Raw genomic sequence first — 27403 nt, forward strand, 5'->3', positions numbered from 1 at the left:
TACAATAGCTTATATATAAGGATAATCTTTAGAAATGCAGGGAAATTCTTCATGGCCTCTTATTTGTAATCCTCAACCCACTTAAGTCTTACTTATTTATCAGAAGGAAGTAAACAAGACGACATTTCTTACAGTCTCTGCAGCACACATCCTTCTCGACCTCCAGCAAGACATACCTAAGCACTGCAAAGTGGTACTAAAGCCACTGGTCTCAGGTCATAGGCCCATATATTTTTCATACATTTCTCTGTATCCATCAGTGCAGATAGAACACGGGTCACTATATTCTTCTTTCCACCACTTATCATTTTCATATCAGAATTTAACCCCACTGAATGATGTGGCAAGACAGAACACTGTCTGCAAGCAATCCACTGCTCTCTTTAGCTACAATAACCTTGTTAGTTTATCAGTTTAAGCAGATGGTCTGAACTAGCCTCATCACCTCTGGTCATGCAGCAGAGCTGGGAATAGGAGGATTTCTAGCAAAGATGAAGTGACAACTAAATTGGGATCTTTCTTCTACAGGCTTAGCTAGATGCAAAGAAGGAGCTGCAACCATGGTTATATGATGGCATATTAGTATTTCTAGCCTCTCTCCCAGGAAAAAAGAAAAAAAATGAACTCTGAGCTGACAATATGGTCTCCCTGGTTCCATTTCAATCAGTTTGGTCTAAAATTAAGCAAGTTATTTGTTACTAATATTCCAAAAAAGCCTTTCAATTTAGGAATCGGAACACTCTTCCCTTCACACTATGCTTCTCTAATGACTGACCAGAACCAACAGTGATACACAGTGGAAATTACACTTTTTGTTAACTGGCTTCATTCAGTATAAAGACAAGTAGCAGGACAAACAGATCAGTCCAGTTCAGTACAACCATGGCAGCAGATGAAAAGAGCACTGAACAAGGAAAACGAAGGAAACGAGAAATAAGCAGTTACACAGACACAAGATTAGTTCAGGCTTATTGTTGATGACAAGAATTGGACTTTATCACTCCAAATAAGACATCCCACATTGTCACCAATTCAAATTCTGTCTTCATTGATTGCACTTCACATACAATGTGGGCATGACTACAGTTACAGTTATGATGTGCTTGGTGTAACAAGCTATCAGGAAGCAGTTTAATATGGCCAAAAATTATGTCCTACATTTTTGGAGGAACAAGGCAGGCAATACTAATTGAAATGGAGCAGTGAGTTGGAAAGTAGCATTTCTAAAAAAACATGACTCAAGGATCTTGGATGATAATTAATCTGAACAAAAGTTCCTAATGGTGAAGAGGATGTGTATAATAATGCATAAATTTTTTGTTTTTTATTTTGGTGCTAGTAAAAGGCCCAAATGACCTTTGGTAACATTCACTTCTCTAGAGGAACGTGAACAATCTTGAAAAGGTTCAGAGAAAACAGATGTGTGAGAAAACTTAAGACTCAGAAACTTCAGAGCTCTCAGCAGCTCAATACATGCACATAGGCTTTTCAAAAGATAACTATGGGTTTCCTTTACCATAACCAATATAATGGGTAAATAAGAGCAACATCATCAATCCAGTAGTAAAGCCTACAACTGCTACTAAGAGTGGAAATTATAGTCTAGAAATTTGTACAAGAATAAAAATAAATCACAGCCATAAAGGAGAAGGCAATTAAGAAATTAATCAGAGGAAGTAGTAAGGTTTCCATTGTGTGCTATTTAAAACTCATTATAGGATGTTCTTTTCCAAAAAGCCATGTTCTTGCTTTAATCAGCTCATGAGTATCCTGTATGTCACATAGAATCTCAGACTAGACAATCACAAGTCTCCCCCTCTGGGCAGATAATCTATTAATACATATTTCTGAATTAATGAAGACTGAGAAAGACATATATGTCAGTGAAAAGAAACCCACCACTAGCGACCTACCAAATATCTTGTTCCTTAAATCCAGCTAATGCTCAACAGGTTGTTCTACTGACACAAAGTAGAAATCAGGTCAGAAAGCACAGATGACTATTACATGCAACTGAGAGACTGATAATGAGATCAGAAACTAAACGTGCAAGAGCTTCAGCCACAAGAGACTTGAATTTAAGGATCTTAGCTCTGCGCCAGTGCTGTGCAGGCAAAGTGGACTGAAAACGGGGACACAGCAAGTCATTCTATACCATGAGATCAAAAAGAATAACTGTCATAGTATTTGTATGATACTAAGTAAAACTTCGTTTTAAAACACAGATTACATGGCTTAGGACAATAAACCCATATATAAACCTGAAGGATTACAACTGAACATGCACAGCTAATATACATAATTTTCTTACCACAAGAACTAAGAAGCATTCAGCTTTATCTTTTTTCTACTAAACATCCTGGCAACATTCTCCCATTTATCTTAAGTTTCTGTTTTGTCTAACAGTTATTAGACTGAATGTTAATTCTGTGGGTCAGAAAACTGCACAAGACTGATATTCTCATGCCAAGCAAGAGAAAAGGAAGGAAAATGTGAGAAACAGGTGTGCCTTCGCTGTTCTGTCAGTTGGTCCTCTGTACAGCACAGTCTGTACCTATCAGTTCCATTTGCAATTGACAAGACTTAAAATATGAGTTTTTTTTATGCAGCCCAATATATGATACTTGGTGAAAATACGACCAGATCTCAGTGTTGTTATTCTGCAGTACTCCTCTGCAAATGGGAGAGACGTTGCAGTAATTACAACACTAAAGAAACACAGATCTGATGTTATACAGAAATAAAATGAGGTTGCACACTTCTAGAGTCTTCAGTGAAATACACCTTCCAGTTCAAAATACATCACACTTCTGATTGTAGATAAATAAAAATAAACCACCGAAAGACACATTTGTATATGACAATGATTGAAGCTTGCCTTTAATTTCCCATTGCTTCTAACAGCTACTGTATCTTCCAAAATTATTGTGATATTAAGTATATAAAAAATTGTTAATCCATTAGTAGGGTGTGCATAAATAACAATGGATCCAACTTAATCTAGACAGATACAAGTTTCCTCATCAGCAAGACTTCAAGATCTTCAATTCAATTCTTTAAATGCTTATTTTCAGACAAAGAATTTAAAAGGTTCATAAAAAAGGAATACCTCTAAGTTGAGAGTTATGTCTTATTATATTGATCAAAATAAATTAATTCAGGCAAACGTCTTCAGAAAACTCACCTTCCAGAAATTATCTACTTTGCCATAAACGAGAGATTGATTCTGCCTTTTGATATCATTAATGTGTTTAATGTCACTGGAATTCAAATGCTGCTCTACCACAAATCCAAGGAAGCTGTTATCTGGAGTGTGAGCTGTAAGAAATGGAGCATATTCAGAATCTGTTTAAGTATTAGTTAATGTTACAAAAGCATTCATGTTGTCAAGAAAATAGGCATAAAGAACATAGTATTCAACAAACCACATTTCTCACTGAGAGATACATTTGCTTACCTTATTTCTGAGAATAGCTCTTACTAATTTTAAGTCCTTCTGCACATGTCTACTGAAGTAAGCAGCTATCCTCTGGCTCATTTCCTGTAATAAAATTTCTGCATCTGGACCAAGGCCAATGATACTGACTCTTTTTGTGTACTCAGCTTCATTTTAGTATTAGAGATAAGAGAACCAGAAGGAATCCAGCTTGACAATCCCAAAGATACAATACCAGTGATTTGAAGGAACACTGTATTTAAGCTTGTTAACAAAGCAGTATGTTGCTGAGTGTGATAAATCTTATTAAATTACTTGGGCTCACCTCCTATATTGAAAGAGCCAACATACATTCTATGCTAAGTATTAGCCTACAAAGACACACCATGCAAATCAGAATACAAATTTCACTGCTTAATTCACTCAAATATATGTTGTTAAAAAAAAAAAAGGGACAACTGAAATTATCAAAACTGTTGTGTTAGTTGCAAAGGATATACAATTTACTCTTCATTTTCTATATTACTTTTAGCTTCCATTGGTCTTTTTTCAGCAGTATTAGGCATTGTTTGGCTCCTATAAAGGTAAAGAATTGTAGGCTCATGGCAACTAAGTTAGTGGGGTTTTTTTTGTCTGTTTTGTGGGTGGTGGTGGTGCTGCTGGTGCTTTTGATTGTTTGTTTGTTGAAAAGGTGTTCAATTGCAGGGATGGACTACAATGTTCAAAGCTTCTGGTAAGAATTCATCACTACTGTACAACAACTACTGTAACATGTTGGTTTTTTGCACATATTTAAAAAGTGGCACAGCCTTACCTGCCTGCATAGAAATATAGCTGCAATAAAACCTAGGTTCTCTATAAGTCTCACCTTTTTCTATTAAATCGACAACTTGCGAGCATATTTTGCACAGCTTAAAAAACAAAACCAGACAGGCATGACATATGCAATGTTAAACTCATAGGCAAAGTTCTACAAAAAAAATTCTATTGCCATTATGAAGTTTTACTTTTTGATCGCTGAAAATCAGCCAGTGGGGTAACACACAGAACAGAGAAACCATACACAGTGTACAATTCCCTCTGTTGTTACATTTAGTTTTTCAAATGACAATGACTCTTTTTCTACCAAAAATGCCTCAGCAACAGCTAGGCACTCACTTAGGCCCAAGGACTTTTTAGCATTTAGCAAAGTAAATGGCATGTGGCAAATATGCCTGAAAAGGAGCTTTTTTCTGTCCTTCCATATTTTTGGATAAGAGACCGCATTCAAAGGAGAGGCAAGGCAGAACACACTCAAAAGAAAAACCTTTGTTGAAGTTAGCACTTAGAACTGGTGCAATTCAGTGCCTTAAATATCGTTGACAGGAAGCATGCAGATGGATTTTTAAGCAAGATCATGTAGTTTTAAAAGTACTAATGGTGTTACTTTGCATAACAGAATTTAAATAAAAAACATAAGAATGGGCAAAAAACACCCTCATGTTTCTGGAAAGTTCAGTGAATAGTCAAGCATGGTAATACACTACAGGTTTGAATACAGCTTGCTTGTTGCTCAGTAATAATTTTCTGCCCTTATAATCAGAGTTCTGAAAACATAATAGAGTCTGGGAATATTGGGAAGGCATCCAGGGTTCCAATCTGGCATAAAATCTTTACTGAAGCATGATATGCATGTACTTTCAATCACAACCCAATAATGATGCTGCTATCTCTGTATCAGAGAACAAAATACAAAAATAAACTTTAAATATCACAAAACATGACTCTTTGGCACCTATTACCAAAAATTAAAAAAAAGCTAAATCCTTGACCAATCTATAACGCTGTAATCACTCATGCTTCAGAAAGCATTTGCTTGCAATTTCTTTGCCATGTTTTCTACAAAGGAAAAATAGCAGTTGTTTCCAGTATTAAAACCCAGAAATGCTTACTTACTGAAATTTCAATACAGTCAAACTCTTCAGAAATACTGATTATGAAGTGATCTGTTGCAAAGAATAGAATATAACAGTAGTCTATGTTGCCTTACATAACAGAGATCTTCCCTAGGGAGATGTACTTCTGCATTTCTTGGAGTGGGTCTGAGGAAGTGCACACAGCTGTACCACAAGTATTCACTTGTGGCAAAAGCTTTCCTCAACCACACCATCACCCTTGGTGTTCTCTTGAGCAGGATCTCACACTCAAATTTCCTAATAGTTGTACTACTCGAATACACACATTTGAGCCTTTGGCTCCTTTTCCATGTATGATATAAACCAACAAATATTAGCAAATCATGTGGATATGGAACAAGTTCTGCTCATTAAAGTCCAGTCAGTAACTCTGCAACCACTCCCAAGCCACATTTCCCCACTGTGCCTTTTGTTGTTGAAACGCCTCTTCAAAGAATTTAACAAGACAACTAAATGTCAGCTAGACAGCAGTGTGTACACTTCTGCTATGAAGAGCAGAAAAGTTTAAAAGATGTGACTAAGTCATCTAATTAGAAGGAACAGTACGTGCCCTGGCCATAGCCTCAGGGACCATCAGCAAACTTTGGAAGTCAGGCTGATCCCTACCCAGGGCTTCTTTTTAGACTTGGGCTGAGAACTCCAGCACGTAACAGCACACACTTTCCTCTTTCCTAAGCCTCACATACCCTCAAGCTAGCTGGCAGTGGTGAATCTTTTTGCACCTTTCAGAGAGAACAAACTTAAATTGCTACTATGGCATGCAAAAGAATGATCTTTTGAGTCTAGAACTGAGTACCATTAAGTCAAGTCTCGTGCTAGAGTAGGTCAGGTAATCATTTAATCTGATAAAATTTATACAGAATTCATAAGGAATTGTGCTGCTCAGTTGTATTTCTGCCATTTTCTCCTCACAACTGCATCAGCAGTACAGCTTATAACAACGCAAAAGTAATTCACAGAAGCTTGAAGAAAAAGCCAGCCACCACTTCCCACAGGTACCCTGAGAAGAAAGTTCCCAATCTTTATTCATATTGATGTATTTTTTTCCTGTGTGTGAAAGTAGGGCAGAAAATTTACACTTATGGTTCTGACCTTTTATCTTTGTTATATTAAACCACAGAATTGTCTTCAATAATTCAAACATCCACCTCAATGACAGCATTCCATTATTAAACTCCAAATTCTCACAAAGCCAGGGATACTTACGGAACATTGTATAGAACTGCTGGGGATTAAGGTTCCACTTTCCCCATGGTGTTTTGTGGCCTTTAGACTGAGCATAATGGGCATGGTTAAATTCTGGTTCAGTTCCAAAGGAATCCAGAACTCTTAGCATACACCTACAACAACAAAAAAAGATTTTCTGTAGGTACACGTGCACATATATATATATATAAACATGTGTGCATATACACACATAATTATAATTAAGAGGTGTTTTGTTTGTATTTGCAACTGTGAATTATTTATAATCTGAATGCACATTTCAATTTCAAACATTTCTGCTATGTTCACAAAGACATTACAATAGGCAAGTTCAAGGATATTTCAGACATTCAAATAACAACCCTGGAGCTTGTTTTGGTTTTTTTTTTTTGTTGTTCTAACAAAATGAAGTCATGCTTGAACATCTAAGTAGAGCTTATGGGAATGTGACTCTGGTCACCTGCAATCCTGAGGCTCTGAAGTCGAATTTAGGCAGAAGAAGAGAGGATTCTTCATCTATTTTCTAATGCTCTAATGCACTAGTACAAAACCAGTGCCAAGGGCCATGAGCCAAGAGTAGACTAGTCCTTTGTCTTTAGACAATTGTATTTAGTCTCCAGATTCTGACTTCTGGGTCAATTAAACCTACCAGGGAAGCACTGAAGACTGCCTAATTTGCTGAAGATTTGCAGTCTGACAAAAAGTTTTGTAAGCGAATGGCCTGAAACTTCTAAAGAAGTAATACAAAAGTCAGAATTCTTCAACAACTAGTTTACAACTGAAAGAAATCTTGGCATTGGATTACTAGAAGTCCAGATGAGAGATTTACACTCAGTTCTTTCCCGACAGCCCTATTAATTCCTTGAACAAAAATTAATCCAATTACAACTTGCTTTATTTAAAAAGAAAAAAGGGTCCACGGGACATGAAAGCCAGAAAAAAAAATCTTAATATGAAGAAAAGGGTGTGCAAACTTCAGATTCAAGAAGTTACATCTTGAAAATGCAGTCTGGTAAACTTTTGATATTGTTTAGACAGGAACTTTATTTGCAGCAGTTCTACTGACCATTAGGTCCACTGCAAATGAATTCTATTACAGTGCTGACTCTTCCATTCTTCAGCTCTCCAGTAACAAAATCTGTCAGATAGATTTATAAAGGCTGTGTAGCATTATGTGCCACACTGCATTATGATATAAAGATATGAACACTCACCATGGCGCATTGTGTCACTAGGCTTGTATATAGTGCAAAACAGAGCAGTAGAAGTTACTAGTAAAGTCTTCAAGATATGACCTATATATGTCCTAAGCCCATATGAAGAGAAAATACCCCAATGTAACAGCAACATATACATTGCCATATGGAATGACACTGTTGCATACAAGAGTACAAATGGGACCAATTTACTTTGTTTGTTTTTAAATCTTCATGGAGATCTTTCAAGCAAAAAGAAAGTCAAAATATACAACAATTCACCAAACAACAAAGCTGAAAGATCAGTTTCTTTGCAGTGTTTTATGTCAACTGTTCTCAATGAAAATATTTTACAATGGTAGCAATTATCTCTGCATTATACAAAATACTCCAGAAGGGCCAAAAAAACTTCTGCACTGATGACTCACTGAGTAATAAAAGCCCTTTTATTTCTTGGCAAGCCTTGCAACAGAATTCTTACCAAATGGACAGGTACATGAGTGCAGAGAAAGGAAAAAGTGAGAGGGAGCTAATGAAAAACTGCAATACTATTAGAGTTTGTCTAAACATACATATAAGGAGCAAGGCATTGCAAGCCATCAACTCAGAGTGCTTTGTTTCCTCCCTTTTTCCTATATTCAGATGTAAGATATATGAGCACTAATATATAGTGATAAAGTGTAACTATGTCCAATGCAAACAGGGATTCTGAAGTATGAGAACTGCAATGCAATAGATAATAAGCTCAACAAGGAAGCAGAGAAAACAAAATCTATGTTTACAGTGTTAGGGTGTGAAGAAAATCGGAAAGAGAAAGATCTCAGCAAAAATGATTGGTGTCAGACTGATTGAGCTATTCAGTGGCATGATTGGTTGACTCACAGCAGATTAAAAACCAAGCTGTCACATGCCTCCTCTTTAAAAATACTAAGCTGAACTATTTTTTAGATTTCACAAAGATAATACTGGAAATACTGAGAACTAGTGTATTTTATAATGTATTTTATAATGTATTTGCAATCCAATGAAGCTAGGCAGTATTTAAAATAAAGTACAACATTTCTCTCACACCTAAAAACTGGAAAGCAGGGGGCACATCGCTATCAGAGAACAGAGCATTGTTTTTTCACAGACTGGTGTAACAGCACTGAGTATTTTACAATAACTGCCAGAAAGCACTCTTCTTATCTACAAGAGACTACAAACCACAGATGAGTTCTAAACAGAGGATAGGTGGGTAGCAAACAGAAATATCAACATTAACATCTTCTTTCTTCTATCACTGATGTAAACACATTTTGGATTTATAAAAAAAATAGAAAAGCAATGAGCTGCACTACTCAAACTATAAGAAGATACTAATTTTTATGTTACTTCCTTGCACATAAACTGCATTTAAATATCCAGACTTGAAAATCAAAAAACACTGCCATGTCTAGGCATTCTTCTGCTTGAACATTATGTGCACTCAAAAAATGAGATCTCTTTTGATATATTCATGCTACTTACAACACAATTATACCACAGATAAAACACATACCAACGAGAGGTGTTGGTGCTACAGACCTCAAAAGCACAAAGCAGTATTTCAATTGCTCAGAAACACCTCTCAGAGCAGGTCATTCTTCTGAGCTACTAGTTCTAAGAATCTGATTTCAGATTGCCAACACCTTCTTCAGGGCTCAAGCTCTCACAAAGATTACATATAGTACTTTTGTGAAAGGACTGTAAGCAGAAGTTTATTCTTCCTCTCTATACCAACCAGAAGTGAATAACAAACTTTCATTTACTTATAGTTGAGTCTGGTCTGCACAAAACAGACTGAGCTGACCAGCACGTCTGCTGAAAAACAGATCTGGCCTGAAGCAGAACATTTCTTTCAAGAAAAGTGAACAGTTTCTGGTGTCATTCCATACTAATAAGTGAAGAAACAATGTATGTAAAGAACAAGAGCTTTAAGGCAGCTACATGTATGATAATATTTACTTTACTGGAGTGAACTTAACACAAACATGTAAATATGGTCTTTTATATCAGACTTACCCCCTTAACTTGAAAAATATTATTATTATTACAAACTTTATGAGGTAACTTACAATGCTGAAAAAAAAAAGAAGTTTGCAATAGGATTCTTAAAAAGGAGATAGTGAAAACTATCTCCTTGAAACTGAATTAATTCATCTGCTCTAATCAATTCTGGTAGTTTCTGCTAGATTCTATCTTGTACACTGACCTTGGAGAATAATAAGTGACTACAGACATCTTGAACATAGGAAAATCTGAATTACAAAGGAGTGACCCAAACATCTGAATTAATTATTATATATATATTTTTTTAAGCCAGCTTTAGGAAGTGCAGGATTCTAAATACAAGTAGAGAAAGAGAGGAAATAATTTATTCCAGAACTATGGGGGAACAAGCAGGAACAGGTTGTTTGCAAGAAATCAGGTCAAGAAAGACACTTAAGTATAACTGTATGAAAGAATGGCTGTGGCATTTTTGGCAAAAAAATCACTGAAGAAGGATAAATACAGGTGATCTGTTTTTCAGCAACAGTATAAACCAGATGAGCTCCTATTCAATCCTCTGATACTCAGTGCTGCAGAAGAGCAATTAAGTGATTTAATTTTCGTCTTCAAAACCATATAAAAAACTCATATACTACCTAAGATATTTATTTACCATTGAATTTAATTCTAACCTGCTTAAACAGAGAAATCAGTCGTTAACATATATTAGGAATCAATGAAAAACAGAATGACCACTAAAGATCTAATGATTCATGAAACAAACAAAAAAAACTGAAGAGCTAATGTGATAATCTCAACATCATGGCATATCTTCATATCTTTGCTACAGAATATGCCATATAGGAAATTAAAAAAAGATAGAGAAGAAACTTTTTCAATTTATACAGATAGTTTTATATCCTGACCACAACACTGTAATATTACCATCTAGTGACAATTACATCTGGCAGACAGACAACCAACTGTAGCTCAGTGGAAAATGGGATTAGCTTTATTAGCAGACTCCTGGAAAATAGAATATCCATTTACTGCTACGCTTCAAAAAAGAGATTAGGAGTAATCTAATCTGCAGTGTTGATCACAGTACTCTCCTTTAAAATTATGCTGAAAAGATGCAAGGCTCTAGCAAATCCTGAGGCAGAAAGAAAACAATTCTTCCTTCAGAGAACACCTTTCAATAGCATTTATCAAGTCAGATTTACTGGACTTTATGGATCATAAAAACAGCTAATTCAACTAGGAAAACAAAATTCAAAGTCAGTAATTTCGAGTTGGCTTTATTTCATGCTGACATAATATCAAAGCAACACAAATGAAGCTTACTGATTTCAAATTACTCACAGAAGTAAATGCGGTTCTGTAACTGCAGACAATAAGACCATACTAAGTAATTTCTTTTGACCACCATCTTCCATTCCTAATGCTAACAGATTATGGAAGCAACAGTAAGTACGATTACTAGCAGGTTTAGTCCTTAGATCTACTCCTGAAGACAATTCTCTCCTCAACATTTTTAGGGATGAGACAGAAAATACTAAACTGTTGTTGAGCAATAAATTCTGAATAGATAAATCTTTGCAATCATCAATCCAGTATAGTTACAAACAATAACAAGAAAAACATGCTTGAGTTATGCCAACCAAACAACAAAATTCAATAATCTGTCAGTCATTACGGGACAAAAGTTGAGGGTGTTGGTATAAAGTAGACAGGGTAAGAAAAGATGATTACTCTGCAATATGATATAACTCACAAAGATGAAAAATGTTTCAGTCTACTACAAGTATTCCAGACTTGCTTGGGAGAAGTGGTAAAGGAGGTATGCAACAAAGAAGCAACAGCTCCTTTATTCCAAAGAGTGAAGGGCAACAGAGAACTACATTTTTACTTTTAAATAATTTCCAACTCATGTAAATGTACTCACATCAGTATTTTGATATGTTATTCAATAGCAGCTCTTTAACAAAGCGGTTAAGAGGTCAAATAACTACTATACTTACTGGTAATGCACCCATGATGGGCCAAGTGTTTTCTTAAACTGAGTGAGTCCCACTATATCAATGTAGATGAGTTCAACAACTTTATCTCCCTGGGTAGGGCAGCCAGATCTGTTACCTACAACCTTCTTCATAATTCTAAACAAAAAAAGAAGGAACACAAAAGTATTGCTTTCAGAACTACCTTGATTTCATGCTATTTTATTATTTACATAAATAATTCATCTTTCCAAAAAAGCCAGACTTTTCCTTTACAAATCATTAGCTATGTAACTATATTTAAGTGCCTAAAATCCTCAACATTCACTAAAGAGCTGTTTATACATCAGTAAGTTGCTAATTTTTGCTAAAAGACTCTCTACTTTAAAAAAAAGGAAGTAATATGGTCAGAATGTTTAAAAATTGTGTATTTTGAAAGTGATTGAAAATAATTTCAGACTTCCATTGACAGCTGTATGGTGTAAGAGTTAAAAATGATGCTGTTATGTTTATTATAAAAAAAAAAAGGTGTATGTTCTCAAGCTTAAAATAGATTAATTATGCTTAATGCTGTCTGCCTAATGTACAGCAAAAGAAAGATGAGTGAGGCAGCAATTTGACCTAACATAAGCAATTAACTACATTAAAAATATTTTAAAGTATTAAAACCTTCATTTCAAAAATCAGATACTGATTGAATAATAGTATAAACTGAAGAAGAGGACACAGAATTAGGTTAAAACTTCTTACTGCAGCTGGTTAAAGCACCTGGGATGTTAAAGAATAAGCTGCTTAGTTTGAATTCTACAACATTCATTTATGAAGTCTCAGGAGTCTGAAGCTACAATGAAAACACATTATCTTTTTCATAGCACATATATTTAACTCATGAAAACAATCTTGTCTGTTTAGTGAATTATCACTTTCATTTTATCCTTCAAGAAATTATATGCTCTGCTAATAGAAGCAGCAAGAGTTTACAGTTTCCCTTTTTTTCCCCCCTTTGTATTCCCATTTCAAAATTGAAAGTAATCTCCTTACTCCTTGAGCTCTGCCAGTGAAGCTGAAATCCTGATATCATGGCCCAGTAAGTAGAGAGATGTAATTAAATCACTCCATTGGACTAATTCACCAAGCGGGCCACCACTAAATGCATTCTCAGCAATCTTGAATCCAGACTCTTTTGTCAAAAGCCCAAGGTGAACAAGAATCTGGAAAGAAAAGTTGTATGTTACTTAATGACAATAAACATGCAGGTAACATACTTCACAGCATTTCCTTTTTCTCTTTAGTTCCAACCATTTACAGACAGAAAAAAACAAACACAAAGAAACACGAAGCCAAAACAAAACCCAACAATCAACAACAACAATCCAACGTCTCCACCTTAATCAGAGACCTTGTAAATAACTTAATTTGTAATTTATCTTTAGTAACTGTAAGACCGTTACCATATTACTTGCATTATTATGTGCCAACAAATCAGTAATAATACCCCAAATTAGATATTATTCACAAAATGATATGTATTCTGATACACTTATGCAATAAGGCAGTTCAGTTCAGGAAGTTCAGTTCATGCTGTTGTGAGCAAGCCATTAAAAACTAGGAAAGACTTCACAAGAGTGACACTGGAGGAGAGTTTTCTCTGCAGCTCCTTGAAATTTGTACTTAACTTTCTAACTAAGCTCAGGTCAATTCCAAACACTTCAACACTTCACTATGTCTCTGGACTGTTATTGAAGTGTTGGTACATACAGTGCCAAGCTCAAAGCCCCCTGACATCAAAACACTTCTTCACTCCTTAATGTAACATTCATAAAAACATTTTGCTCTAATCTAGAACTGGCCAAATTAACATGAAATCATCATGTGTTTTGCAGAGCAACCTTAAAGAGCTTTTAAAAGCATATAATAAGCACTAGAACATCCCATCAAAGCTGCCTGAACAAGACAGTACTGCTTCTGTTTCTTTTTATGTATTCTGAGATGCTATATTTCTTTACTAAGCAGGCTGGATTGCTGCTTGAAATCAGCAAAGCATTGACAGAGGGTGAGCCTTCTCAGGGACTGTGGTATGTGACAAACCTGAGAGCCACAACATGGAGTCTATATCTCATGCAGGAACTGTGAACCTCAAGCAAGGAGCCACCCTATGGTAGGATCATGACTGCCTCTCAGGGTTGGCTCCAGTAAGCATAGGGCAGAAAGGGAAACTATTGTGTTTACAACTGTTGGCTTTGTCTTCACTAGTTGAGGTAAAGAAAAAATTAAAAAAAATGAAAACAAAAGAGAAACTTTGATTTCAAGTGTATCACAGACTTTAAACTGGACTCACTAAAGGTCAAAACAGATCCTATCAAAAGTTGTGATCAACTCAAAGTCTCCTCCAATCCAAAACAAAGATGCCATTTAAAATTCTGTACAACTGTTGGTATCTAAACATTCCTGCATAATCAGTTTCTGTTAAATTCACAGTTCCTCTCTTTAGAACCTTCCATGTAGTTTCCCTTCAAGTAAAGATTATAGAAATAAGAAAATTTTTTCAACGGCTACCTTACTAAATGTTTGTAAAACTATGTGTAAACCACCAATGTAAAAATAATTTAAAACATTAAAATACCCTTTGAAAAGGGATAGACATGAGCCTTTTAGATATATTTGGTCCTTCTACACCAAAGTTGCTTTTGGAAAAGCAAATTAAAGAAGGCTAAAGATTGCAAGTGTCAGGAGTGGAAAATTTTTTACCTTACCTTCTTTCGTTTTCTATTCTCCAAATTTTGTTTTTCTGCAAGTGATTTAATTGCTTCAATCCAAGTATCAGCCATTCGTCGGATACGTAACATCATCCACCTGAATTCCTCATGCCTTGACATCATTTTGTAGAGAGGATCAAAGTTGATACGAATTTCAGCCTTCAATAAAAATATTAAAAAAAAAAAAACATACAAAAAACCACTAATGTTATTCTTCAAACTGTGTACCTTCCAGAAGTGATGAAAATTCTCAAATGTGAATTCTGAGCTTTATATTACTTGTTGTTAAAAAGCAGACCAACATTAGAAAAAAGATATACTAATTAAGTTAAAGCAAAGCTGAGATTTTAGTTCAAATATTTAAGATATCTTTATTTAAATATTTCTAAGCCATATAAAGTAGTTATTTTGATTAGTAGTACTTAGTTGACCTTGAAATGTATTTGTGGTGTTTCAGAGTGTATCTATTTCTGCAATACAAGATTTGGTGTTCTTCCTGTGTTTCCACAATGAGGTTAAAGCATTTTTAGAACAAAATACTAATTCAGAAAGTTACACTGAAGATTCAGATATGTTACAGATCTTCAAAATGCAAGGAAGTATCTGACATTAAAGTACAAACTTTACTACAGTAATACTTTAAACATTACTATAGTAATACTTTAAAAGGAAATACTAGTTTTCAAGCTAAATTGCTAAATCAATCTAAAACCAATTGGTTTTTAGACCATATGTCAACCTACGTCTACATTTGTAATCAGTGGTCACATACAGCTCAGCAATTATTTTAAAATACTTAAGTGCTGCATAATTAGACAAAAAGAATTTAAGAACTCAAGAATATACAAGGTTGTTTCTAACAGAAAAAAATCAAAATGTTACAAAAGTGAAATTGACACAAGGCTCTTCTGTTATAGTATTGTTATATATAAAGCTCAGATTTATGGGACAGCAAAAATGGACAGTTTCACATATGTGTAAAGAAGCAATGGTGGGACATGACAATATGGTCACTTAATACTGGTGAAGAGTCTATCAGATTTGTATCTTAATCTGTGTACAATGCTTCATAACCTAAAGTATGTAAATGTTTTTAGTGAAAATTCTATCACCAAGACTGCAGTATGATTGAAGAAAGTACATGATGAGCTACATATATGCAGTCAAAGATTCTTCCCTTCAGCTTTGAGGAACTGAGGAATAGCAACGGTAAATTCTAGTCTCATTAGCACTTATGTGAAACAAGATTCCAGAATCTTTTGCAGGAACAACAATACTGAACTGTTCTTATGTTTTAATGTTTTTCTTACCGCTGTCTTTTGATCAGTTTCTTCATTAGGATTTTTTGCTCTCCAAGGTAAACGAGGACACCAATTTTCAACCTGTAAAACAATCAAATGAAAATAAATCATTTTATTCTACTTTCAGCTCATTTATCCAACTCTGACTGCCTTTATATTACACTTTCCTGCAGTTTGAATTAGACATCAGCTGATCAGTAAGTCATTGCAAGGTAAAACTGCCTTCTGTAATCTCTCTTTCAAAATGGCTTTCTGAAATTCATCACTTTTAACCTTGCAACAACGAAAAGCAGCACTTAGACATTAGTCCATAATAATGAATACATGGGACAAAACTCAAGCCAGAGGTCAGCTGTTAAATGCTCTAAATGAGGTTTCTCTGAACAGTTCCTAAATGCTTAAGTGCTCCTAAAAGCACTAAGTTTTTTATGCTTCTAAAAAAACTATACTTTTTAACATTTTGTTGTCTCCCTAGCATATGTTTATTTAAAAAAGATTGATAAAAACAAGAAACAGTGCTCTTGTAGTAGTCTAGGCAATTTTTTTTTAAAAGATAAATTAAAAAAATTCCTAATTGTTAAGTAATGTAATAATAACACCAGTATTAACAGCCATAATTCTGACAGAAACAAGTGATGCAAATGCAGTACTCCTCCTATCATCTATTCTAGAAAAAAAAACCCTCTACAACAGCTAGAAGGTAGGAAATAAAACAGCAAATGGAAGAAAGCCACCAAAAGTGCCTGTGCTATCTCTAGAAATGTCACTTATCCTACAAAATCTGCATTATTCACGTGCAATGATCTGTTCGTTTACTTCTATGAAGAAAGAATCTCACTGTTGGAAACAAACCCATGAAAGCAAAACAGAAGCATAACTTCATTGTTAAATGGGAAAAACAAAAGTTTACATGCCAGCTAGAATACCCCATCACAAATGGTTAAATTCACAACTTGCAGAGAATCAGAAATCAGTGTTGCTCACAAGGGGCCCTCCAGTCACAGATCTGTCAAAACACCATTTTAGCTTAATCATGCTGCAATAAGCCTCAAGTATTAAAGATTAAGGGCTTAAGATTGTACCAAATGATTGCCTAGAAGAGCAATTACATGAAAATAATGAATTAACAGGCATCATAACCTCATTAAAAAGAAGAAACATAGCAAGGTTAAGTTCCTCGGACAAATTATTTAGAAGCCTTAATTTGAATGTTGCAACTTAATCTACTCAATATATTTAATGCAACATTTGATAGCAACGACCTGATCAACTTTGTTTGAAATACCTGAACACTGGTCTCCAGCTCTGCAAAGACTGTAGAACCTGTAGCAATTAACAATCCTAAAGCAAGTTGCGAATCGCTGGTAGAAAGGAGTTGCAAGCTCCAAATTAAAAATCATGCACAGTCCAATCTCTCTTTTTCTCTCTGTGTCTGAGTAATTTTGAATTTTTCCTATATCTAGCAGTCAAGACATTTCAAGTACAACCGTATGTGCTCTTTTTCTGGCTTACATATTTCACACTGCACCATCATAGATCTAAGAGAGCTGAAGATTTTTCCAAGCTGAATATCTCTCTGACTGAGAAACAAACAATACTTCTGTGCTTTTAGAAATATTCCATTGTCTTTCTAACTTAAATTAAATTGCAGTAATTCTGTTCACAGGAGCGTTTCAGAAGTAGATACAAAGTACGTGGTTGCTCTCGTATTCATTTTTCCTTATGGATACTTAACGAATTCCTTTTGTCATTTGAAATAAGAGAGAACAGCTTAACTCATCAGAAGATTTTTAACACATGCTCTTCAAAGTCTGTTTGTTTTCTAATTTCAGGGCTGATAAAAGCGGTAGAAAGAACACACAGGCATTCTCATAGAAAAAAAAAAAAAGGATTGTGCTTATTTTTGAGGGCTAGTGGCTCACAAACTTAGAGCTGTTGGATGTTAAGATGGTCAATAAAGACCACAGGCATGCATGCGTCCACAAAGAATATTTTATGATGATGGAACCAGCCAAAACGCTGTTTCATTCTTCAGAACATGAGTTAATTTTCCAGATAATTAAAGAGAACTGGAAATTAATGTGTCATGGTTCGAGGAGAAACAAAAAGGAAAATCAGACCATGATTAGAGAGATGGCAAGAAGTCATAAAACTCAAAATTCAGTACTGAAGCTCATACAACAGAAGTCACTTGTAGAACAGATACTATCATTTCTTTGCCTACTTCCCTTGCCTCGTGTGATACTTAATAAATCAAACTGAGCACTTTGGCATTTCCTGTCCAGAACATGCAGTTTCTCATTTTTAATCCCATGATCTATATCTAATTGCAGCTCTAATTGCAGGATCTATGGTTTCATGAGAACTTCACATGACCTAGAAAACAAGCATCTTTTTCTCCTTTTTTTTTTCCTTTAAATAAAGAACCAAGTATTGCCAGTTCAGTTAATGACTTTAGGGTTTTTCACACAGAACACCACAAGGATTCCTATACCTAAACACGAAACCTAGAGTGGTTAAGTAATTTTCCTGGTTGCCTTGCATGACTAAACACAGTACATAAAAGTACTCATTTCTGAACAAAGTTGCTCTTTTCTCAGCTTCACATGTTAACCACTGCCACGTCAACTTTTTTGTAAACAAAGATAAGTGCTACATTTAATGAAAAAATGCAAGAAGATGCTCATGAAACAATATTTCTTCCAGCAAATACCAGTGAAAATTGAATGTTATTTACTCCAGATTTATTGACATAACACGAGTACATCCTAGGCTTCATTATATTGAGTACTCATTTCTAGCTAAAGACGTGGTAATTAAGAAAGGTGAGGAATTACTAACCAGTTCAGATTGGCTCGAGGATCTCCTTGGCTTTCAATCTCCTTATTCCAGTAAGTAACCACTGATAGTATTACAGTATGCTCTTTGAAAAGATGTCATGCTTGGAACTTACTTGTGCCTCCTTTGCTCCCTTAATACTCATAGGAAATTGCTCTGCTAGATCTGTTGATCACCTTTCATTGAAGCTACTAAAGAAAAGGTGGGATATAGTGGGAAGGTGAGGGGCTGAATTAAGAACTTGTGCTGTAAAACATTTCCCAGAAGCTGATACAGTGGGACATGAAAAGAAAAATACTGCCTTGATTAATTTCATACTTTATTGCTAACTAACAATAAAAAGTGTGTGGAAAATGCATTAAAGTATTTCTTGTCCTTGGCCAAGAAGCTTTTTGATTATATCACACGCACAAAGGAAAAAGTGCATGTGGATAAACACATACAAATACATACATGTATGTGTATGATTATAAATAGCAAGAAGTTACAGTACATGCCTAAGGCTTCAGTATGAAGTCAGAAATATGGTATTGTGCCACACTGTTACAGAAGTTCTTGTCATTATATCACTAGATGAAATCTCCATCAGAAGTGTACAAATACTACAGCTTCGTATTTGTTTAGGTACAGATAATCACACAGCCAAAAGCCAGAAGTTTGAGCAACATGAAGAAGGGCAGCAATATATGTTTTGATCTTATTCTTCAACTTACTTATATATTTTGTTTGATTGTTTAAGGGGGGGGAAAAAAAAAGTATAAACTAAGCACTGAAGAAGGAACTGAGGCTCCTCTCCCCGCTTTCCAGGGCTAACTTTCTCTCAGAGGGTTTGCAGCAGTTCTTTTTCCATGTTATTCTCTCCATAGCAACCAACTGCTACACTGCAATACACATGATTTGATAGGAAGGATGTGGTATTGGAGTACAGAACAGAAGTTAAAGAAGATTGTTGGGAAGCAGCAACTGCAATTCAAAGACTGCCTTTTTTTTGAGTGACAAGCTATTATTCAGATCAGACTGTATTTATTTTTTTCATGTCATATTTATGAATAAGAACAGCTCTGTCTCCTGTAACTAGCATTGAAGCCACTGCCAATCAAACACACTTAGTAGTCTCTTGAGCATGATCTAAAGTTAAGTCCACATGAGAAGACCAGCATTTCCTTCCTATTTTGGCATCACAGCAGCCACAGCACTGTCTATAGCAGATGTAGATAGCTTTATAAAATTAGGATGAATGGTACTTTAGAAGCCCAAAATTTAAGTGGAACACAATTGTACAGATTGGTGAACTCCTTAAACTGTCCTACATTTTCTCTAGCCTCCCCTCATAGACAATCCACTTTCATAGGGAATTTACCTTCATATAGCATGCTGATAAGTTAGCACCAAGAAAAGACCATTTCCCCAAACAAACCAGGAAATCAGAAAAAATATCTTTCATAAAGCCTTTGCAGCTTCTATCTGTACCAATAATTTTTCCTTAGAAATGTCATGAAACAGGAGAGAAGTCAAGACTGCAGTGCTCAGCTACACAACAGACAAAGGAACTTGAATATACTTGTAATAACCTGGCAGCAGTCTGTAGCGTGGCCAGTTTGGGCACCTTCCACACTGAATGAGTGCTCTGCCAGAAGCTCTCCCACAATTGCAGAAAGTTCTTTAAGTCTTCAAAGAATAACAGTAAGAGTTTAACAAAGCAGAAGATGAAGGATACTCTCTAGACACCTGGCATAATCTTCATCCTGGATTCCTCCTCATGACAGGTGCAGCCCATTGAAAGGGAAACAAAACCCAGTTTCTGCGCATTTCAGATGAGTGGTTATTGCTCAACATCACTGAATGTGTGGTGAAGCACTGCTACAAAGTATTTCATATCAATTCCAGAGCAGGAAATAAACAGTGCTGCAAAAACCAGTGAAGGACAGTTCATCTTTGAATTTATCAGATGGCACGCAGAGCATTCAGTGTTCACTTAGGAAAGCCATTTATGAATCTGAGGCAAAAGAACTGTTCCCATCAGGAAGCTGACTTTCTCCATACTTCCAGAAGCTGTAATATCTCTGTTCTGTTAGCATTTACTCAGTGCTAGGTAATCACTTTGACAATGTAAAAAAAAGTCTGTGGTGTATAAGCAGACTACTTGTTTGTTCAGCGAAACTGAGAAGTGAATACAGGTAACATAGGGTGTTTGTTTCCACTGGCAATCCCAAATGGGCTTTTATCTAACTTCAGTACTGTATGCGTAGTTTTATTCCTCTCTTACATCGGCATTTAAAGTACCTTCCAGCAAGACAGAGAATGCTAATCCCTTTGTAAAAAGTGCACAACACAGAAAAGAGCCCCAGAAATCCAGGCCAATATGCTACTAGATGACTGAGGAACAAAGTACTGAACATCATCAGCATCTCAATTTCTTAGGGAGACATGTCAGATACTGAAGAAGTTCAGGTTTCTGAAGATTTACATTTCAGACAAGGCTTTTTGCCCCTTCCTTCCCTCCTCCCCCCAACATAGTGGTGTAGTTCATGGGTGTCCAACCTTTCGGCTTGCCTGGGCCATGCTGAATGAAGAGAAATTGTCAAGGGCAACAAAAACAAAAGACTAGTAGGTTGGTCACATATAGTGTCTAGTTTTTAAGACACTTGGTGGTTATTTAAAGGGGGATTATAAACAGGAGGCAAATGAACTTTTTAGTGATAAAACAAAGGTAGATAGTTATAGGGCAAAGGGGAATGGTTTTAAACCAAAGGAGGGTAGATTTAGATTTAGTCAGGGGGAAGTTTTTCCACTGAGATGGTGGTGAGCTGCTGAAACAGGTTGCCCAGAGAGGTTGTGGATGCCTCATCTCAGGAGGTGTTCGAGGCCAGGTTGGAGGGGCCCTGGGCAATCTGGTCTAGAACTTGATCTAGAGGTTGGCAACTCTGCCTGTGTAAGGGGGGCTGGAACCTGATGATCTTTCCAGGTCCCTTCGATCCAAGCCTTTCTGTGATTCTATGTTATGTTGCACTGAAGAAATGCAAAACACTGTTAATTCACCTCATGATTAGAAACTATCTAATATATGCAGTAGCAGCTGGGAAAATGCATCTAACACATACTAATACATCTTCAGACTACAGTTTGCATTCTGGGAATAAATCCACATTCAAAATCACCTTCAGTTTGGATTTTTCTGCCTCATTTCTCCCATAGCAAAAGTAGCAATGTAAAGAACAATACTACTGTAAAATAAATAAACAAAGAAAAACAAATCTAAACCATTTGCATTCTCTTTCTTTCAAGTCTGAAGAACTAAAAATAAGACTTCTCCCAAGTGGCACAGTAGGAATTGTGCAAAAGCTACAGAAGTTCAAAGACTGGTCACTGAAGCAACTTCAGCCTTTTGAAGTATTGAATTCACTTTGAAGAGGAGGACCAAACACTGCGCTTGTACCTGAAAGGTGAGTTGGAGATCCAAAGCCTGGGATTTTCATAAAACCTTCATGAATTCATGCCCAGCTCCAGCATGCAAGTCTCTCAGAAATTTACAGAACAAAAACAGAGGGAGCTTCCGTGAGCTGTGGAACCTTGCACTACAGCTGCCCAGCAGCAGTCCCACCCATGTGGCAGGCAGTCCTCTCAGATATTTCTAAACGTTTTATTCTTTAGCTGCAATCTGACATTTTGCAGTGAAACACAATTTTTTACTGTCTAGAAATTTGTTTTTTCACGTTTCTCCCCTGAAGCAATGTCATCCATTAAACGTGTAACTGTGCCAACGGCAGAGTAGTGTTAAACAATTGTCTTTTTCATAACTAAATGGTAACTTTAAGAGGAAGTAATTCTTCTCAGTGAGTAAATTTGTATCATAGTTAAAAGGAAACCAGGTTCCCACCATTCAGAAACCTGAAGAGTTAGCTTACCTTCAAATTTCAGCATTTGTAATCCCTTCCCTTGCTCTATCATTCCAGAAAATACAAGTCTGGTTTCAGAAAATACAAACCTGGTTTTGCTATTCAGAACATTCATATCTCCTCCGGTCTTTCAGAGGCTACAGAGCACTCAACTAGTTACATATCTTCCACCAGGGCACCATCAACTAGTGCATATCTTCCACCAGGAGTGATCTGTTGCCTCCAGCAAAGCAGTAAGCAAGAAGTTCAAAATCCTTGCAGTGTTATTTGTGAGTCTGTCTAGAACAACTTTAAATAAAAAGCCTAAACCCGAATGCCTTGGCTTCCATGCTTTGCCAGTCTGCTCAAGCAGCTAAGGCATAAACAGAAAAATGGAGAGGAGCTGTTAAGCTAGCTGTCAATTACTTGTACTCCTGCAGGACTAAAAGCAAACAAGAACTGCTAGCACTTGTGCAAGCTCTGCAGAAAAGAAAGCTGGTTCTATTTTGCAGACATACATGGTGACAACATAACCAGGGCATACAACAGTTACTCAAAGATTGAGTTTTACTCCTAATGTTGTTTCTAAGGCTTGACAAGTTACTTTGTCTCTCTGTGTTTCTGATCTGTACTACAAAACAAAATGTAATATTTTGTGCTCCTTTGTTTACAGTTTTGAAATTGATTTACAACATAGAGATGAGTTTAATATCCTAAGTGAGTTATTTCAGTAGAAAAAAGCAGATCTCAGAAGAGTACAGAAGGATATATATGCTTGTCACACTGAATTTGCAGATAGGATCATAAAAGCAAAAGTAGGCACACATAATCTGATGCATACACTGCCCTTTCAAACAGAGAATGTGTACACAGCCATCTTATTCCTAGGCTGCTACCTTAAAGTGAAAAATCCTAACATTAATATCCTGCTAGAGCCACAATGCATTTTAATATTTTAAATGACCAGTTTTGACTTGAGAGCTCTGTAGACACATTTATCATTCAGCTGTACAACCACACTATAAACTGTCAACTCCTCATCTCTGTCCACTTTGACAAATTACTCTTGCAACAGCATTTCCAGTTATCCTTAGCAGCCAACACACCTCATAAATCCACATCATTGTAGTGTTATTAGAATTTCATTTCATGCTCGCATTTGCAAACATTTAAGCTTTCAAGCTCTGCTGCTGGGCATTAATCATGGAATTAATCATCGGATTAAGAATGCCAAATTTAAACTCAAGGTTAATAACATGTTCAACCAATATTAGTTTTACATTCTGTCACAGGGACAAAACTTAAATATATAGATAAATATAAGATCTTTGTCTGAAGTTTCCAAATATACACACAGGTGAAGGTACTTAATGCACTCTTGTTCCATTATGAAACAAGAAGTTGCTCAAATTCTACATTTCTTCTTAAAGAAAAATTCACATCCCTACACTCTTGGAAAACCAGTTGGCCTCCATAAACTGACAAAGTCTGTACATTAGAAAAATATGTCCTTTATATCATCTTGGTTTAAAGTTTATAGAAATACTATGAATCCCCTAAAATATGTTGGCTAGCAGATTAGACAACAAAAATTGACAAAAAAATTCAGAAAGTTCTACAAGTATAATATCTATAAGAGCACTTGATACAATCTTATGCACAATGTTAAAGCAATTTAGAAAATATTTCAATATAGACTAGTTTATTTCACAGCATTCTAAGAAGTGAAACCTAATGAATCCTCTTACACCATTTATCAATTAGAAGATGTATTTCATTCACCAGCAAGATGAGAATGGCTTCTTCATGCCTCTTCCTGCTAGCTGTGAACTTACAAGCAAAAAGCCAACGGCTCATAGAAGTTCCCAAAAGAATAACTGAACTGCTATTTACTACAATTTTTATACAATTTTTCATCCAAAAGGTTTAATATTTACTAACATATATGACACTTAACATTACCAAGTAATATATTTACTGAATGCAGAGCTTTAAGTGGTAACTTTTCCCTGCTTCACCAACATCCTGAAAGTTTGATTCAAGATTTCCCTAAAAGTCGTGAAGTTTCAGCTGAACAAAAGAATCTGAATCCAACTTCCACAGTCATAACTGAGTTCCAGATCAGAACACTGTTAGTGTACTCGTCCCTGTAGACTTAGAAGTTTATTTCAGGAAGGGACTATCTATTTGGCATACTAACATATGAGTACAATACAATATGGTCCTGATCCAAGACATTGGGTCCTGGCTACTGGAACAGTAACAGCTACCATGTGCAATAAAAATTAAAGAAATAAAGACTGGGGCAAGAAAGAGTTCATAACTTGCACCATACCTACAGAATTTTCATTTGTATGTGAAAGAACAAGTGTTTATGTATATAGGACGATGCCATGTTTCTAACACAGTTACATCATGCTATGTAACATGAAGTTCTGTACTCAGCATCCTTCCTGGAAAACTGAAGCACTTCATTTAGGAATGGAAGAAAACAGCAATGTAACTGATGCACCTGAATGGTGGTTATCTGCATCTGTACAAGCAAAATTGACATTCTGAAACATAAGATGCATAAGGATCAACATCTACTCACATTTTGCCATGAGGATGAGCTGAAATATCAATTATGAAAAAGACTAAAAGCATCAACAGAGTTTTCAAAACTGATGATCAGAGAAGACTGTCACAGAAAATACTGTCACAAGAATATAAAATATTTAATTTGCCATTTAAGAGCATCAGATTCTCACATTCAGTTGACAGGTATCCTCACTTCTAAGATACATCTGCATTAAAAACATGAAGCATCAGCTGGCTGACAGTAGAATGCAGCAAAAATACAACTTCACTAATACTAAAACATAACCTTTCAGTAGAAACTTAGATCAACTTCAGATGATTATGAAACTGTACATTCAGCTTCTATAACAAATAAAGTAAATAAAACAGTAATCCTGTGACTTTCCCATCCCAGCTTTACAGCCCATAAATTAACATTAAGTGCTAGCACTGGAGTGAGTCAAATTTGCAGTTAAAGGCAGCATTATTCCTTTGGATAGGTGTTTGGATATGCATATAACTACTACTTCTGCTTAAAGCAATGCCTCCAGAAGCTCAGCTACCATTAAATGAGTAACCAAACAGAATCTGCTTTCACTACAACTGAGTTACTTATATAAAAGACTGGCTGTTTTAATCTCAGATACAGAATTTAAGAACTCAACCTATTTCCCCAAATCTTACAGTAACTACACAATTAAAGCAATTTCACAATTCTACAACCACATTAGCTCTCCAACTTGTCTACAGGTAGAAATTCACCATGAATCCATACTGCTACCCAGATCAGTTGCTGTAAGTTAGCAAAATTTTACGAATAAGAAGGGTCAAATGACCAAATACATCTGACTATTTCTGGCATGTACACCACAAGCTAATAACTGAGCCCACAGAAAAACTCAATTAATAAAATTTCATCTTGGCGAACAAATATTACTCAGGAAACAGAAAATTCCTGAGAAACAAGCAAACCAACAAAGCATAAGTGCCCTACTCAGCTGTGTACAAAACTAGGACAGACACCAAAAACTTTAACCAATGTTATCTGCAAATTCACTCAAAAATAATGACTTTGGGGGGTTATTATTTTCTGTTAAAAGATTCCACATTGTTCCACTTTCCAAATTCCCCACATTCCAAACATTTCCCCTAATACTCCTGTCTACTGCTACTGCAGGAGCTACATAGAAAATAACAGAAAAGGTATTCAAATGCAAAGATCTATGATAAAGCTTCAGTTACACAAGATATCTAGTGAAAACTCACTGAATGGTGGCTGTTTACACCAATTCAGTTATAAACATTAAGATTCTCCATGCTAGAAACACTTGGAGGATCTAAGAAAAATAGCAACACTTTTCTTAATAATTCTGTTCTAATTGTTTTCTGAAGAAAATTATGATTTGTTTTGAGAAATTGCTTGCAAATAGTTTCCAAAAACTATGGAGGCACCATAATGTTCCCCTTAGATGGATAAAAAAATTACTGACCTCACTGAGGTAAATAAAAAAGGAGCATGTGGACCCATCTACACCATAACTTGCATAACAGGGATCCGATCGCCACATATCTTTCATCCACTGAAACAAAACACAGATACAGTCTGTTAGGTTTAAGCACCACATAATAACTCTAAATTATACTATTTCACACTGAAGTCAAAAATAACAGAGGAAAGCTGTGAGTCACTATATCCAAACAAACAAAAATGACAAATAACCAAAAGGAAGTTTGGGAATATTTTGCAGCACGCTGCATGTCAGCATTCAACTACACTGGGGAAGTAATTACATACCAAATTTGAGTACAGTTTATACAAAGTGATAACCACACAAACAGAAGCAAATATCAAAAAGAAAATATATTCAAGGATTCACACATGTGGGTGTGGCTGGAGTTGACTTCTACTGCCCCTGTTACAGCTGCTCTGGAATGTAACAGGCTGTTTGAATTACAAAGATTGGAATCTGCCTGATTCTGGCAAGAATCTGACATTTCTGAAGAAGCAAATGATTCATTTACAGTCTTATTTTAGCAGCTGAATGATGTATTACATAGCCACTTTGCAGCCAGTATGTGAAAATGGACCAAAACATAGGCCAGAGAATCAACAATTAGAGATTATCTTTAAAAAAAATTTAAAAAGTGAAAAAAACACACAAAGACAAAACAAAAAAAATGAGCACGAGTTTTATTTACAGTAAAAAAAGGTAACAAAATCCTGCATGCACTTTTCCAGTTTACACCTTCAGTAAAAAAAAATTGTAATACTTG

General features: G+C 35.7%; 1 protein-coding gene across 5 annotated transcripts in view; it reads right to left on the reverse strand.

Moving 5' to 3' along the window:
* The window catches only part of MGAT5 (alpha-1,6-mannosylglycoprotein 6-beta-N-acetylglucosaminyltransferase), a 114990-nt gene that overhangs the window by 29845 nt on the left and 57742 nt on the right, over window positions 1-27403 (reverse strand). For all 5 annotated transcript variants that reach the window (XM_090143580.1, XM_090143577.1, XM_031590722.2 and 2 more), the window contains 7 exons: window positions 26620-26709; window positions 15867-15938; window positions 14554-14715; window positions 12842-13011; window positions 11825-11959; window positions 6598-6731; window positions 3185-3318 (listed from right to left, as the gene is read on the reverse strand). In XM_090143580.1, the coding sequence (XP_089999706.1) occupies window positions 3185-3318; window positions 6598-6731; window positions 11825-11959; window positions 12842-13011; window positions 14554-14715; window positions 15867-15938; window positions 26620-26709 (897 nt within the window). The remainder of the gene's footprint in view (window positions 1-3184; window positions 3319-6597; window positions 6732-11824; window positions 11960-12841; window positions 13012-14553; window positions 14716-15866; window positions 15939-26619; window positions 26710-27403) is intronic.

The sequence above is a fragment of the Phasianus colchicus genome, chromosome 7 (genome assembly GCF_987193195.1).
Source record: "Phasianus colchicus chromosome 7, bPhaCol1.hap1.1, whole genome shotgun sequence".
Classification (NCBI taxonomy): Eukaryota; Metazoa; Chordata; class Aves; order Galliformes; family Phasianidae; genus Phasianus; species Phasianus colchicus.